The sequence below is a fragment of the Taudactylus pleione genome, unplaced genomic scaffold (genome assembly GCF_031769625.1).
Source record: "Taudactylus pleione unplaced genomic scaffold, aTauple2 ptg000154l, whole genome shotgun sequence".
NCBI classification, from domain to species: Eukaryota; Metazoa; Chordata; class Amphibia; order Anura; family Myobatrachidae; genus Taudactylus; species Taudactylus pleione.
Genome location: NW_028284556.1, coordinates 33,373,756 through 33,386,670, shown reverse-complemented (window position 1 = coordinate 33,386,670; position 12,915 = coordinate 33,373,756). Strand labels below are relative to the sequence as shown.

Below are 12,915 nucleotides of genomic sequence, written 5' to 3'. Positions count from 1 at the left end.
GCGCTGCTTCCCCCCCCCCCCCAGTTTTTGAAGAACGGATCTTCTCTGACTCCCAGACCCCCTGCAGTGATGCGGCGGTCACAAATCCCCACAGGAATGTGACAGGGTCCGAGTGTGAAAGGGGGAACTTCTTTCTTCCCAAAGAACCATTTGGCTGATCTTTGCTGCAGTAGGGGGGACTGATAACACTGTACAACAAATACTTTTAATTTGTTTCCTTTCTAAAAATAGTCATACATTACTAATTTGAGGTCAAGAAAAACTAAAATGATTTCAGAATGTTTTTTACTAGCTCTATATTTTGAGCTACACTACTTGCACTATACTATATGTACATTAGTAATATAGTCATAGTGAAAAGCTATTTTAAAATAATCTGATGTTTTCTTGATAGAAAATAAATAACAGTTTTAATTCAATCAATCACAAATAAGAACACAAAACGAAACAAATATACAGCATACGAAACTACCATCTAATATAGTGGCCTATTCATGGGGGTGCTTTCTCTTTGCTTGTCGCTTGTACTCCTCTTCTGGGGCATCTCTTGTCACTGTCCAACAGTAGTGATTCACCTACCCTGATATCTTTGTTCCATTGCTGAAATGTCTTGGTGGAATCGCTCACTATGCTTGTCACTCAGTGCACCACAGTTATCTTGTGTGGGTGATCCCGTGAATCGCATATATATTTGAATAGGGGAGGGGTCAAATAACGGATTAATTTAATTGGGTCATTAGGCCCCGCCCCCTCTGCGCGGAACGCAGATTGCTGGTAAGATCTTCTCCATTCTGCCCACTTCACTAGGAATACCCCAATATCGTCATAAATGGGCTATATCTCGGAACTCAGAGCTAACAGAGTTTTAAATGTCATATTCATTCTTTGCACATCGGAAACATTTTCATTGTTGTGCAGTGTAATCAGTGGTTGGCTTATAAAGCAGTGATTCTATTACTAGGGGCGTGTGTGTGGGGTACTGTTATTAAGATTTACCACTAGTCACTGATTTTATAATGGGGGCCTATGGACATGAGGTGATGCCAGACACACCCTGGGCATATTTTTTCCAAAATATAAATAAATATATATATATATATATATATATATATATATATATATATATATATATATATATATATATATATATTTTTATTTTTTATTTTATTTAACTATTAACTTTAAAAAAAAACACCACGTCAATTTCTGAACAGTTTAGTCGGGGAAAAAATTGTCAATTAAGTGGTTAATAAATCTAGCCCTAAGGGTATAAAAAAATCATAACACTACAAATTGTTCCAACACTTTATCCGAGTTTTCAGGGCTACAGAAAATGGGGAGGGGGATGGCTGTACACAGATAACCATTTACATATAGTTACTAATGCTTCTCATCTTCATGTTTACTTCACTTTAATGGAGTTTCAGTATTAATATTTACTCCCTTCTAATAACAGGCAGCAATAGTATGTCAATGCACAACTTTGTTTGATCACATTTTTAGCTGTTTGGTTTCTCTGGCACTAAAGAGAACAGAAACCAGTCACCTTTACAGTTATGTTCACCTAGACAGCTCAGCCGATGTCTCCACTTCATGCTAATGCTGGGGACCCTACAAAGTACAGAAAATTGCAGTACCGCTCAAAAAAGGCAGACAATTGCTAAAAATAAATTTAGTATCTGTATAAAAAGGGTCATACAGCCTCCCTAATGAATGCCAAGCAATGATTTTGTACTGAATAAACTCATTAGGTATTCAAAACTGCAGAATGTCATACACGGAGCAGAATACAAGTCTGCTATTTGGATATTCTGAGGATAAATGAAGTCTGTGGCCTCTGATTTCCAAGAATCAAGATTTTCATTTTTTTTATGGAAGGTAATATATTTAATACTTTTCTACTCTGGCAAACTTGAGTTTTTTGCCAGTCGTGTCCTCCAAAATTCTAAGCATGTATGAGTATATCTGACAATCACATGTGTGCAGTTTGTACTCCGCTTTCCTCCCACACTCCAAATATACACTGGTAGGTTAATTGGCTCCCAACAAAATTTACCCTAGTGTGTTTGAGCATGTGGTAAGGACTATAGATTGTAAACAATCTATAGTCTGATGTGAATGGACAAATATTCTCTGTAAAGCGCTGCGGAATATGTGTGCGCTATATAAATAACTAGTAATAAATAATAAATACATTTGCACAGCTCCCTTATTGTGAGGTGCTGCCCTTGGACAGTAGACATGCAAGTCCTTCCTAGAAATGAGTAAATTCAAATATATAGTGCGCCTGATGAATTTATCCTACAAAGAAACCAAGAAGGTGGCGCACCACAGTGTATTGCAGAGTAAAGCCAACATATGCATACCAAAAGAACAAAATGATAAAAGAATATATATTGTCAGTATATAAATAAGCAAAAGTTAGCAATTTGACTTGCAATGATTCAGGAGTCAAACATAAATAGCAGCAGCTTGCAGGAGAACACCTTGTATGTGCTAAACCACGCCCTACACATTTCATCACACTGACTTTGGCTAACGAAAAATAAAATGGTCTTTTAATAGACTATGGTACTCTTAAGATTTAAAAAAAAAAAAAAAAAGAAGAAGATCTACAGTGTAAGCCAGTGAGGATTCCACAATTTAAAGGGAGAGCTACAGATAAACTGAAAACAGGAGAGTATCTCTGGCACTGAGAAGGATACTTTATAGATCAAAATTTCAGTGCGACACTTCTGCTATGCAAAACTAGTCCCTTACACTCCATAAATGGGAGCCTAGGAATATAGGACTGTTAAAGTAGTGTCATAACTTAAGATATAAGTGGTCAAACACCGACACCCCAAAGGTCGAGGCTGTACTAGCAATCTTAAGTGCTATTGGCTCTACAGCTAACCTGGAAATATGTGCAGTAAGGTACGCAGGACGCCAAATATTTGGTGTATACAGTGGGTAAAGGCCAAGCAAAACCACAGTAGGACAATGTAGAGGCAGTGCAGCATTGGCCAAAGCCAGGAAAGAAAAAAAAAAAGTCCGCTATGGCCTTTCTTGGGGCTAATTGGATAGAGCAAGCGATTTGTAAACCATTTGGCCATATGGGTGGCTATGTGAACAGAAATTTTACGGAAGAATTGTCCCGACAAGTTGGCATGGATAGAGGCAGCTGAAGCAGCCTGGCATGAATTATGATCGGCACTATGCTCCTCTCTGATGCTACAGTCGAAGAAAGTGATTTCAAATATAGGTCCATTCTAGAAACGGATGCCTCTAGCGTGGGCTTAGGGGCCATACTGTCCTAAGTGAAAGGTAAAGAGAATCTGTTCCCAGTAGAACACTGTTACCCAGGTAACAAAAGTATGCTACAGTGAAACGCTGCATTATTATACTTGATCGCGAGCTGATACTAGTAACCTATCAAGTGTCCCTTCGTTGGATGCATACCAACAGGGAGGTCAATGCTAAGGTGACCTGATGGTTTTTGCCTCTCCAGCCATTCAATTCCCAGTGAAGCACAGACCAGGGGTTCATGCAGAAGCCCTCTCTATAAAGAATGCGCTCTCTGCAAAATCCGTGCCCTCTACTTGCCGATGCTAGGGGGGATATGTGGCAAAGGGAACTCTGGTCCTTAGATTTCTATTGTTATCTGACAGGCTGTAAACTGAATTAGAAACACAAAAGGCAGACACACAGGGTGTAAATCAGTTATATGTTCTGTAATTCATGCTTGGATGGAGGGATTTCAGTGTGATGCATTGTGGGGGTGACCGATACCAGTTAGTGGCCGATGTGTTATTAGCCTGTATATATCTAGTTAAGAATTTTTTTGATGCTTTGCTGTTTGTTGTGTGTTTGTTTGTGTATGTATGTGCAGAAATTAATATGTACTACTGGGAAACCCCCTTGAGCAGTTATTCTAATCATGTGGGAAAAGTAATCTGTATAACGTTAGAAGGTACCATTATTTGAACTGACAGTCCTTGTAAAACAAAGCAATATTCCCACTGCAATAGATCACCCAGAAGTGAAGGACTGAGAAGAAGCTAATAATTTAAACTGTTAATTTAGCTTGTGCCAAACGTCGACATTCATGCTTCTACACAGAGCTACATGAATTATAGATGTATTCCTATCAAAATGAATTTTTTCAGCCTATGCATACACATTTCTTCATGTAGGAAAGGTGACAAGGATATGTATCTACGTGATGTACAGTAGCATACTGCATCTTTGTGCCATGGCTTTTCTTTCTTACATGTACTATTATTTTACCTTCATAATCGCTGTTATTAAGGTTCTTTAACTAGTCAAAAAGAATAGAAAATACTTCACCACTGACATTGTTGGCAATATGCGATTGTTAGGTAAATTATTTGCTAGTGGATAAACTTTAGTGTTTTTTTTATTATCAAATAGTACAGCAATATAAATAGACAAAGCAAAATAATATGCAAACAGCAGTCACCGTAAGACTAACTATTTGATGGTTGAAATTGCAAGCTATGATGGCAACATTATGTTTAATGCTGTTGTTTTGATGAAAAGGGCTATTTACACATACATAAAGCCTCAATTAATTTTGGTTAGTACTCCAATAGAACCCTTGAGCAATTTTGGCAAAAGCAAAGAAATCACTCGTCAGCATGAAACCAAGTTAATATTCACTGCTGAGATGTGGAATACAAACAAGGATTTACTGAAAGCATGGAGAATTGTAACATATGTGTATGTGTCTCAGTCAGAATCACAACACAGCTGTATTGGAAAATCCTGAAAGATCAACTTTTATTTTACTTTTTTTTTTTCCGTATAAACATGCTGTGTTGCTTTTCAGCTGGATTGGGTTTTACCTAGTCTTCAACATAAAATACTAAAATGGTCAAAAAGCCCCAAATACTATTTAGAAAGGTAAGCCATTAAAAAAAATAGAAATTATGATCTTTTAACCACTCAAGAAATTAGAGGATTCCACAGTATGTGCATTGGGGGTAATAGCTAAATTAAATTACTTTGGGTTGAGGGGTTCAGTTAAAGCTATTACCAAAAAACGCATCTATCAGATTACTTTGAAGGTTATGACCATTCTTGGCCCTGTCTCCATTATAACTGGATTGGAAACTACTCCCTTCAAACAGGATGGCGTTGACCCCTTAGGATGTGTTTTGCACAATTATCCCTCAGCAGCTTTTGGAGTTTTCTATATCCTTGCTGACGATTTCAGGAACTTTATGTAGAAAAATGGAGAGAACTATTTTACAATCACTGTAATCTCAGCATAAAATAGTATATGCATGATACATTACTCTGCTCTTAACTGTATTAAACCTGATGTGCATACATTTTTTCTTTATTGCCTGTTTATCTGGCTTGTAGGTTGGTGTATGAAAAAAAAAAAAATTAAATTAAATGGTGCGAAAAGACTTGTGACAAAGAAGTTTATACAATATACTAGACACAGCCCAGAAAATAATTTAATGTCCAATCCAGGGAAAACATATTGAAGATAAATAAATTGCTTCAAGAAATGGGATTCATACTTTGCATTCCGAAAAAGCTAAACTGTCAAAAATGTGTAACTTAAAAAAATAAATAAAATAAAGCGTAATCTTTATTTCATAACCACCATTTCCATTTTTTCCATAAGATTAAGGCAAACCAATGTCAAATGTTTTCTTTTTACTTATAACATTTGCAATTATATCCAGCTGTCCATATTAATTACATAAATTATGCAATATGTCTAAAATGGTCTTCAAAAACTGATGTGGAAGTGCTAAAAATCACTACGTGGCTGAATACAGATACTGGAAATGATAAGAATATATAACACAGTAGGCTAAATAACTATCCAAAAACAGTGTAATAGTGGTACTTCTGAGCCACTCGATTGCTTCTTAGCAATTCTTAACATTTTATACAATTTCTTGTAAAACATCTTGCAGATGATATAGAAAACCTTTAGGAAGCATTATTATAGTCATGCTCAACATGTGAATATCAACAGCATACTGCACCTTAATCTGTTGGTGTAGGTATCAACACAGGTTTTCATTTTTGCCAGTAAGGTGCCCACAGATGCTTGTGATTCCATCTGTTCTTCTTCCTCTTCTCCATTAACCCCAGTAAGGGGAAGCAGCAGTGGTACTAGCGCTACACACGAAGAGATGGCTCGGAGCAGCTCCAGCAGAGCTCGATACAATGGCACATGTCTGGCCATATCCAACACTATGAAATAGGAAATACAAAAAAAAAAAATATTCTAATTAAGAACTAAGTTTTGGAATATTGTCAACTGACTTGTGTGACAAGGTTTAATAATCACAAACATAATTCCATCACAGCAGATATTCATTGTTCGTTTGCAAATGAGTTGATCGATGAACTCGTGGTTTCATAAAAGGACTATTTCTATATTATCAAAGCGGAAGCCTGAGCACAGAACATACTGCAATAGGAATAGAACTTCCTCTCCACAAGCAGCCCTAATTACGAGAAAAAAAAGTTTATGTAGATGAAATCTAAACAAATAATAATGGTTATTATTCCTTCTATATATTATAGCTGCTTGTATGCCAACCCTAAAGGTGCGAATCCACTACCAGACATGGAAACGACAGCACGATTACGACATTATAATCGTGCTGTCGCTTCCATCTGTGTGATGTGTCTACACTGAACATTCTCCCATTCAGTGTAGCGCACATCCATCATCCCCGTACATGCTGAACCTGTTGACCAGCATGTATGGGCGATGATAGATGTCTAAAACAACCAGCGGGCACTCGCCTTGCTGGTCATTCTAGACATTTAACTGCCCAATACTATCGCGATTTTCCAGCAATTGCATAACTACGTCGTTATCGTACAATCGCCTGTCAGAATCGCTATGTGGATACGCACCTTAACCTTGCTAAGGTATGTTACTAATACCAGTTATTGCATCACACAAAATACTTTATTGGTGTTCACATTGATTTTAGAGCCACTGTAGTAATTGTTAGCAAATCTCAAACACAATGCTGTGACCTTGTGTAAGCTGCTTTATCCCTTTGCCTCAAGCACCACAAATTACTAGTTATCAGTGTTAAAATGAATACAGGCACTGTATAAGAACACAGTACTGTATAGCACAATGTAAGATTTTATCACTGTTAAACTGCACAAACGTAATCAATACCATCTACATACAGTAGGCTATATATGTTTAGTAACCACAAGTAGCCCTGTACACTTTGATATACCAATATATTGTAAAAAAATAGACAAATGTTAGATGGATATAGTAATAGTAAAATGTGTAAATCCAATATGTTTTTAATAGTAAAATATGTAGGGTAACTGGTGTTTGTATTTGTTTTATTTTGGAGTAGAATGTTTTCACAGTCGAGTCACATTATTATGACCACCAGCTAGTAGCTAGATGGGCTGGGAGTGACTCATAAGGTGCGGGTAGGTTGGCACGGGATGTAATCAGGATGCCGGCGGTCAAAATGGCGACCGCCAGAATCACGAAACTGAAAACCCGGCATGGGACTAAAGATAGGCGTCTAAATACCAACGCCCATCATTAGCCCCACGCAGAAATCCCGACGCCCGGCATACCGAACCTAGGTACGCCAGGCATTACAAGCGGTTAGCCGCGTGGGGAGAGGGTTGTTTAGGCACCCCGGGGGGGGGGGACTTAAGGATCGGCATCCCCCCCCCGGAGGGTTAGGTTTAGGCTGGGGGGGGGGGGGGGGGTTAGGCATCACTGGGTGGAGGTTAGGGTTGGGCACCATACTAAGGGAGGGTTAGGTTTAGGGTGGGGGAGGGGGGTTAGGGACCACGGGGGGGGACTTAGGGTTAGGGACCACGGGGGGGACTTAGGGTTAGGCACCACCCCCGGAGTCTTAGGCACCCCCAAGGGTTGGGGGGCGGGAGATGAGAGGGTTAAATATACTTACCAGCCGGCGTCTGGATTTTGATTTGTCGGGATTTGAATCGGCAGCTTTTAAGCCGTTGTTATTTCATACCCAACCCGTTGGCACAGGTATCTGGAGCCATGCTGACTGCAGTGCATCCCACAGCTGCTGGAGGGTGCGTGGTGGAGTATCCATAGAACAAACTAACAATCGAGGTGGTCCCACAGATGCTCAAATGGATTAAAGTCTGAGGAATTAATGGCACGTGGTGCTCTGCAGTTTTCTCGTCTGTTATTTGCAATGGTGCCATTTGTCCAGTCACGATACACCTTCACCACAGCAGCACGCAAACAGTTCACAAACCGCGCTGTTTCAGGAATACTGCCATCCTTGGCCCGAAAGTCAATCATCCCTTTTTTCAACTGATAAATCGCCCCTTTTACCCATGACAGCAATGAGTGATCTGTGTGTAGATGTCCTATTGCACACCTTATATACCCACCAAGCCAGCGCATGGCACCTGACTTACTTTCATGGGCTACGCACTGCCGACTTAAAATGTAGGCAGTGGTCATAACGTGACTCGTGCGTGCATAATATATATATATATATATATATATATATATACACATACACACACACACAGTACCAGTCAAAAGTTTGGACTCACCTTCTCATTCAATGGTTTTTGTTTATTTAAATTATTTTCAACGTAGTAGATTAATACTGAAGACATCAAAATTATGATGTAAACAAAAAAAGTGGTAAACAAATCAAAATATGTTTTATATTTTAGACTCCTCAAAGTAGCCCCCCTTTTGCTTGGATGACAGCTTTGAACACTCTTGGCATTCTCTCAATCAGCTTTATGCGGTAGTCTCCTGTAATGGTTTTCCAGCAGTCTTGAAGGAGTTCCCAGAGGAGCTGAGCACTTGTTGGCTGCTTTTCCTTCACTCTGCGGTCCAATTCATCCCAAACCAGCTCAATTGGGTTTAGGTCGGGTGATTGTGGAGGCCAGGTCATCTGACGCAGAACTCCATCACTTCCCTGTTTGGTCAAGTAGCCCTTACATAGCCTGGAGGTGTGTTTGGGGTCATTGTCTTGTTGAAAAACAAATGATGGTCCCAGTAAGCGCAAACCAGATGGGATGACATGGCGCTGCAGAATGCGGTGGTACCCATGCTGGTTAAGTGTGTCTTGAATTTTGAATAAATCACCAACAGTGTCACCAGCAAAGCACCCCCACACCATCACACCTCCTCTTCCATGCTTCACAGTGGTCACCTCAGATGCAGAAACCATCCGCTCACCTTCTCTTGGTCTCACAAAGACACGGCGGTTTGAACCAAAAATCTCAAATTTGGATTCATCAGAACAAAAGTACAGATTTCCACTGGTCTAATGTCCATTCCTTGTGTTTCTTGGCCCAAACAATTCTCTTCTTCTTGTTGTTCATCCTCATGAAGGCCGGATTCACACAGCCTCCTCTGAACAGTTGATGTTGAGATTTGTCTGCTACTTGAACTCTGTGAAGACCTTATGTGGTCTCTAATCTGAGGTGCTGTTAAGTAGCGGTTTCTGAGGCTGGTAACTCTAATGAACTTATCCTCTGCAGCAGAGGTAACTCTTGGTCTTCCTTTCCTGGGGCGATCCTCATGAGAGCCAGTTTCATCATAGCGTTTGATGGACTGTCGTTTCTCTTTACCGAGTTGAGTGGTTGGTGCCATAAAATGGATTACAACAGTAGTGAAATAGTGCTGTCCACTGTGTACTAACCTTACCTCTGCACAACACAACTGATGGTCTCTCAAACACATTAAGGCGGCAAGTAATTCCACAGAATGACTCTTGGCAAGGCACACCTGTTAATTCAAAACCATTCCAGGAGACTACCTCATGAAGCTGATTGAGAAAATTCCAAGAGTGTGCAAAGCTGTCATCAAAGCAAACGGGGGCTGCTTTGAGGAATCTAAAACGAATTATGATTTGTGTAACACTTTTTTGTTTACAACATAATTCCATGTGTTCTCTCATAGTTTTGATGTCTTCAGTATTAATCTACTATGTTGAAAATAATTTAACTAAACAAAAACCATTGAATGAGAAGGTGTGTCCAAACTTTTGACTGGTACTGTGTGCGTATATGTGTGTATATATATATATATATATATATATATATATATATATATATATAAATTAAAAGCAATTGCATACACAAAATAAGGTTTAGTATGAATAATATGCCTGGCTGAAATACAGACCACAGTCATGACAACCACATATATTATGGACAATTTGTGAAAGCCTGCATCCATATTGTAGGTAGCTTATGATTTACTAGAGGTGCAAAAGAGAGGTTGGCCCTACACAGCTCTAATGATTGTGCTTGTAAATGGCTGCCTTCTGGTTGCCAGTGGAATCCATCTGCTCTTGCAGAACCACATGGTACCATTCCCCTAATATCACATCATGCCAAGTGAAAAAGTTGTTTAAACACAATTGCTTATATGAAGGCATATCAGGGTGGCTTCAGGAGTCTGGACTTCCCCACCTCAATCCATAAACTAACAAATGCATAGACCATAGAAAGAATGTTAAATTGCTGGTCACATTATAGTAAAGAAATAGCCAAGACTTTCAGATACTAAAAGTGCAAATAAAAAAGGATATCCTTTAATGGACTCCACACTTCTTGATAAAAACATTTAAAGAACTTTTACCAACAAAATGGTTTGAAGGTATCACTTGACCCGTGTCATCCAATGTGTTAATTGCAATATTTCTCATTAAAATATGCATTTAACAAGATGTATATAGTCATAGAAATGGACCACACTTTTCTTTTAAACATGACAGAGACAAATACTGTAAATGTTTTTAATTTATTAAGTGTTAGCATTGTGCACCATACTGCTGCATAGGAGACCAGGAGGATTCAGAGACTGTCTAGCCTCTTAACACAGGAAAACAAAGCGTTAAATTACAATGAATAACTGACCCAAAGTGGGATTGCTTAATTGTAAAATAACAAAAAAAAAAAAAAAATCATAAAAATATACACAATGATAATGGCAAACTGAAAATTCAATTATTAGTGCACATTGTCCAATTGCCTGATTGGCTTGTCTGTTAATGACCACATTGAAAACTACTGGACAGGTTTTGAGCATGTCTGACAAGCCCATTGGCAAATGCATCAAGGCAGCCATTACAATGGATAGCTTTCCTTCTAAGTTATGTAAATATTTCCCCCGAATGGTACATAAACCTCCTGGTTAATATGAAATGAAGATGAACTTTGGGTGTGGAGTTCATCCTGTAAAACAGGGCTATTCAACATTTACAATAACAAACACTCAGTCATGTTGAACCAGTGAGCAATCAAAAACCGGAGCAGCTTTCTGTTGAGGTCACCACTAACCTCTCTAAATTCAACTAGTCTGTTAAATTGAGCGCACCTGTTCCCTATTCTAGGGGTATTCAACATGCGGTCCTCCAGCTGCTGTGGAACTACACATCCCAGCATTCCTTTACAGTTGGAATGCCACATGCTGAATACTCAAGCTGTAGAATGTTTAGGATATGTGAAATAGTTATTTTAGTTGGATACAATTTTGATTCACACTATGTAATAAATCTGTTCCAAACTCCTGTAATAAATGACTGATGAGTTATTCCTCCTTGCTTGTTGGAGAGAGTAGATTATGAATTGGGATCTTCCTTGATTTCTGGACAATTTCTATGGGGGGTATGCAATTAGGTGTGAGAATAACAAAAATCCCACACCTGCGAGGATCTTTGCTATTCAATTAAGGCCCCCATACATCAGAGATTGATTGCAGCAATCGTGCAATTTGCAATCGATTGAAAAAGGGAAAGATTTTTATACACAATCGATTGTAAATTGCTGCACTCAATCTCTGATATATGGGGGCCTTTAGGTGCAAAGTTTTTAAAATTTTGAGCGGCGTGAGTTTTTTCTTCCTTGCAGCCCCAGAGCACGAAGCAATTTTACCTAGAATCCATAGTTTTAGTAAAAATGATCGGGAATTGCTCTGGGACCCCTGCGTCACCCCCCTAATGACTAATTAACGAAATTGGAAACTTCCAATTGATAATTAGTCAGTAATTACTTACCTTGCAAAGCACTGTCTTCTTCCTACAATGTCGGTATCCGATCTTCTGGAGCAGCGGTGTGTATAAGTGTGTGACCCCCAGGTGTGTGCAACACCCCCCCAAGAGAGACAGAAGCAGAGAGAACTACATCTCCCAGCAGCCCCCTTCCCCAGTGCAAAGATGGAGGGGAGATGACTGGGAGCTGTGGGGAACACCGGACCAGTATCTATTATTTTTCTTGCACAGGGTTTTCTGCTTAAAAAAATTTCTCTAGGCATTTTTTTTTTAAATTGGATACCACTGGTATTGGGAGCATGCTCACCCACGGTAAGCCAAAATGGAGCGCTAGGTCTTTTGTGCTTAAAACCCTGCGCCCAATTGAATAGCCCCTTATGTCATTAATTGTAATGACTGCACATTTACACTGGGCTCTGAAGCAATAAATCTGGACAAATAGGTAGAGATGCATCCTGAAACATCTCCCAAACTAATGGGAACTACAGACACTATCAGGGGCATTCAATATGGGAGCGAAAACATTGTTTTTGCGTTAATATCGGCGGTATGACGTCATTATCGCAGGTTTTACTTTTACACCGTATTCAATTTCAAAGACTTATCGCAGTTTTGAAAAGTCTTTGATAAAAAACGGGGATAACTTTTCACCATTGAATAGGTGTCGAAAAAAAGTGCAGAATTGGGGTTTAGGGGTGCAGGCTTAAAAAACATAGCCTGCACCCCTAAGAATGACATTTAAAAAAGAACTGTGTCAAAAAAGTTGAAAAAAAAAAATAGGGACACCCCAAAAAATGATTTTAAAAATTGTGGTGAAAAAAAAAAAAAAATGGGAAAAAATTGTATAACAATAGGTTCAGGGCTATTCTGCAAGTATGCGGCAGGC

The 12,915-nt window shown here is 39.1% G+C and overlaps 1 protein-coding gene across 11 annotated transcripts in view; it reads right to left on the bottom strand.

The window, feature by feature from the left end:
* BIRC6 (baculoviral IAP repeat containing 6) overlaps positions 1–12,915 on the bottom strand; it is a 403,615-nt gene that overhangs the window by 39,756 nt on the left and 350,944 nt on the right. For all 11 annotated transcript variants that reach the window (XM_088474413.1, XM_088474414.1, XM_088474417.1 and 8 more), the window contains one exon: positions 6,012–6,222. In XM_088474413.1, the coding sequence (XP_088330539.1) occupies positions 6,012–6,222 (211 nt within the window). The remainder of the gene's footprint in view (positions 1–6,011; positions 6,223–12,915) is intronic.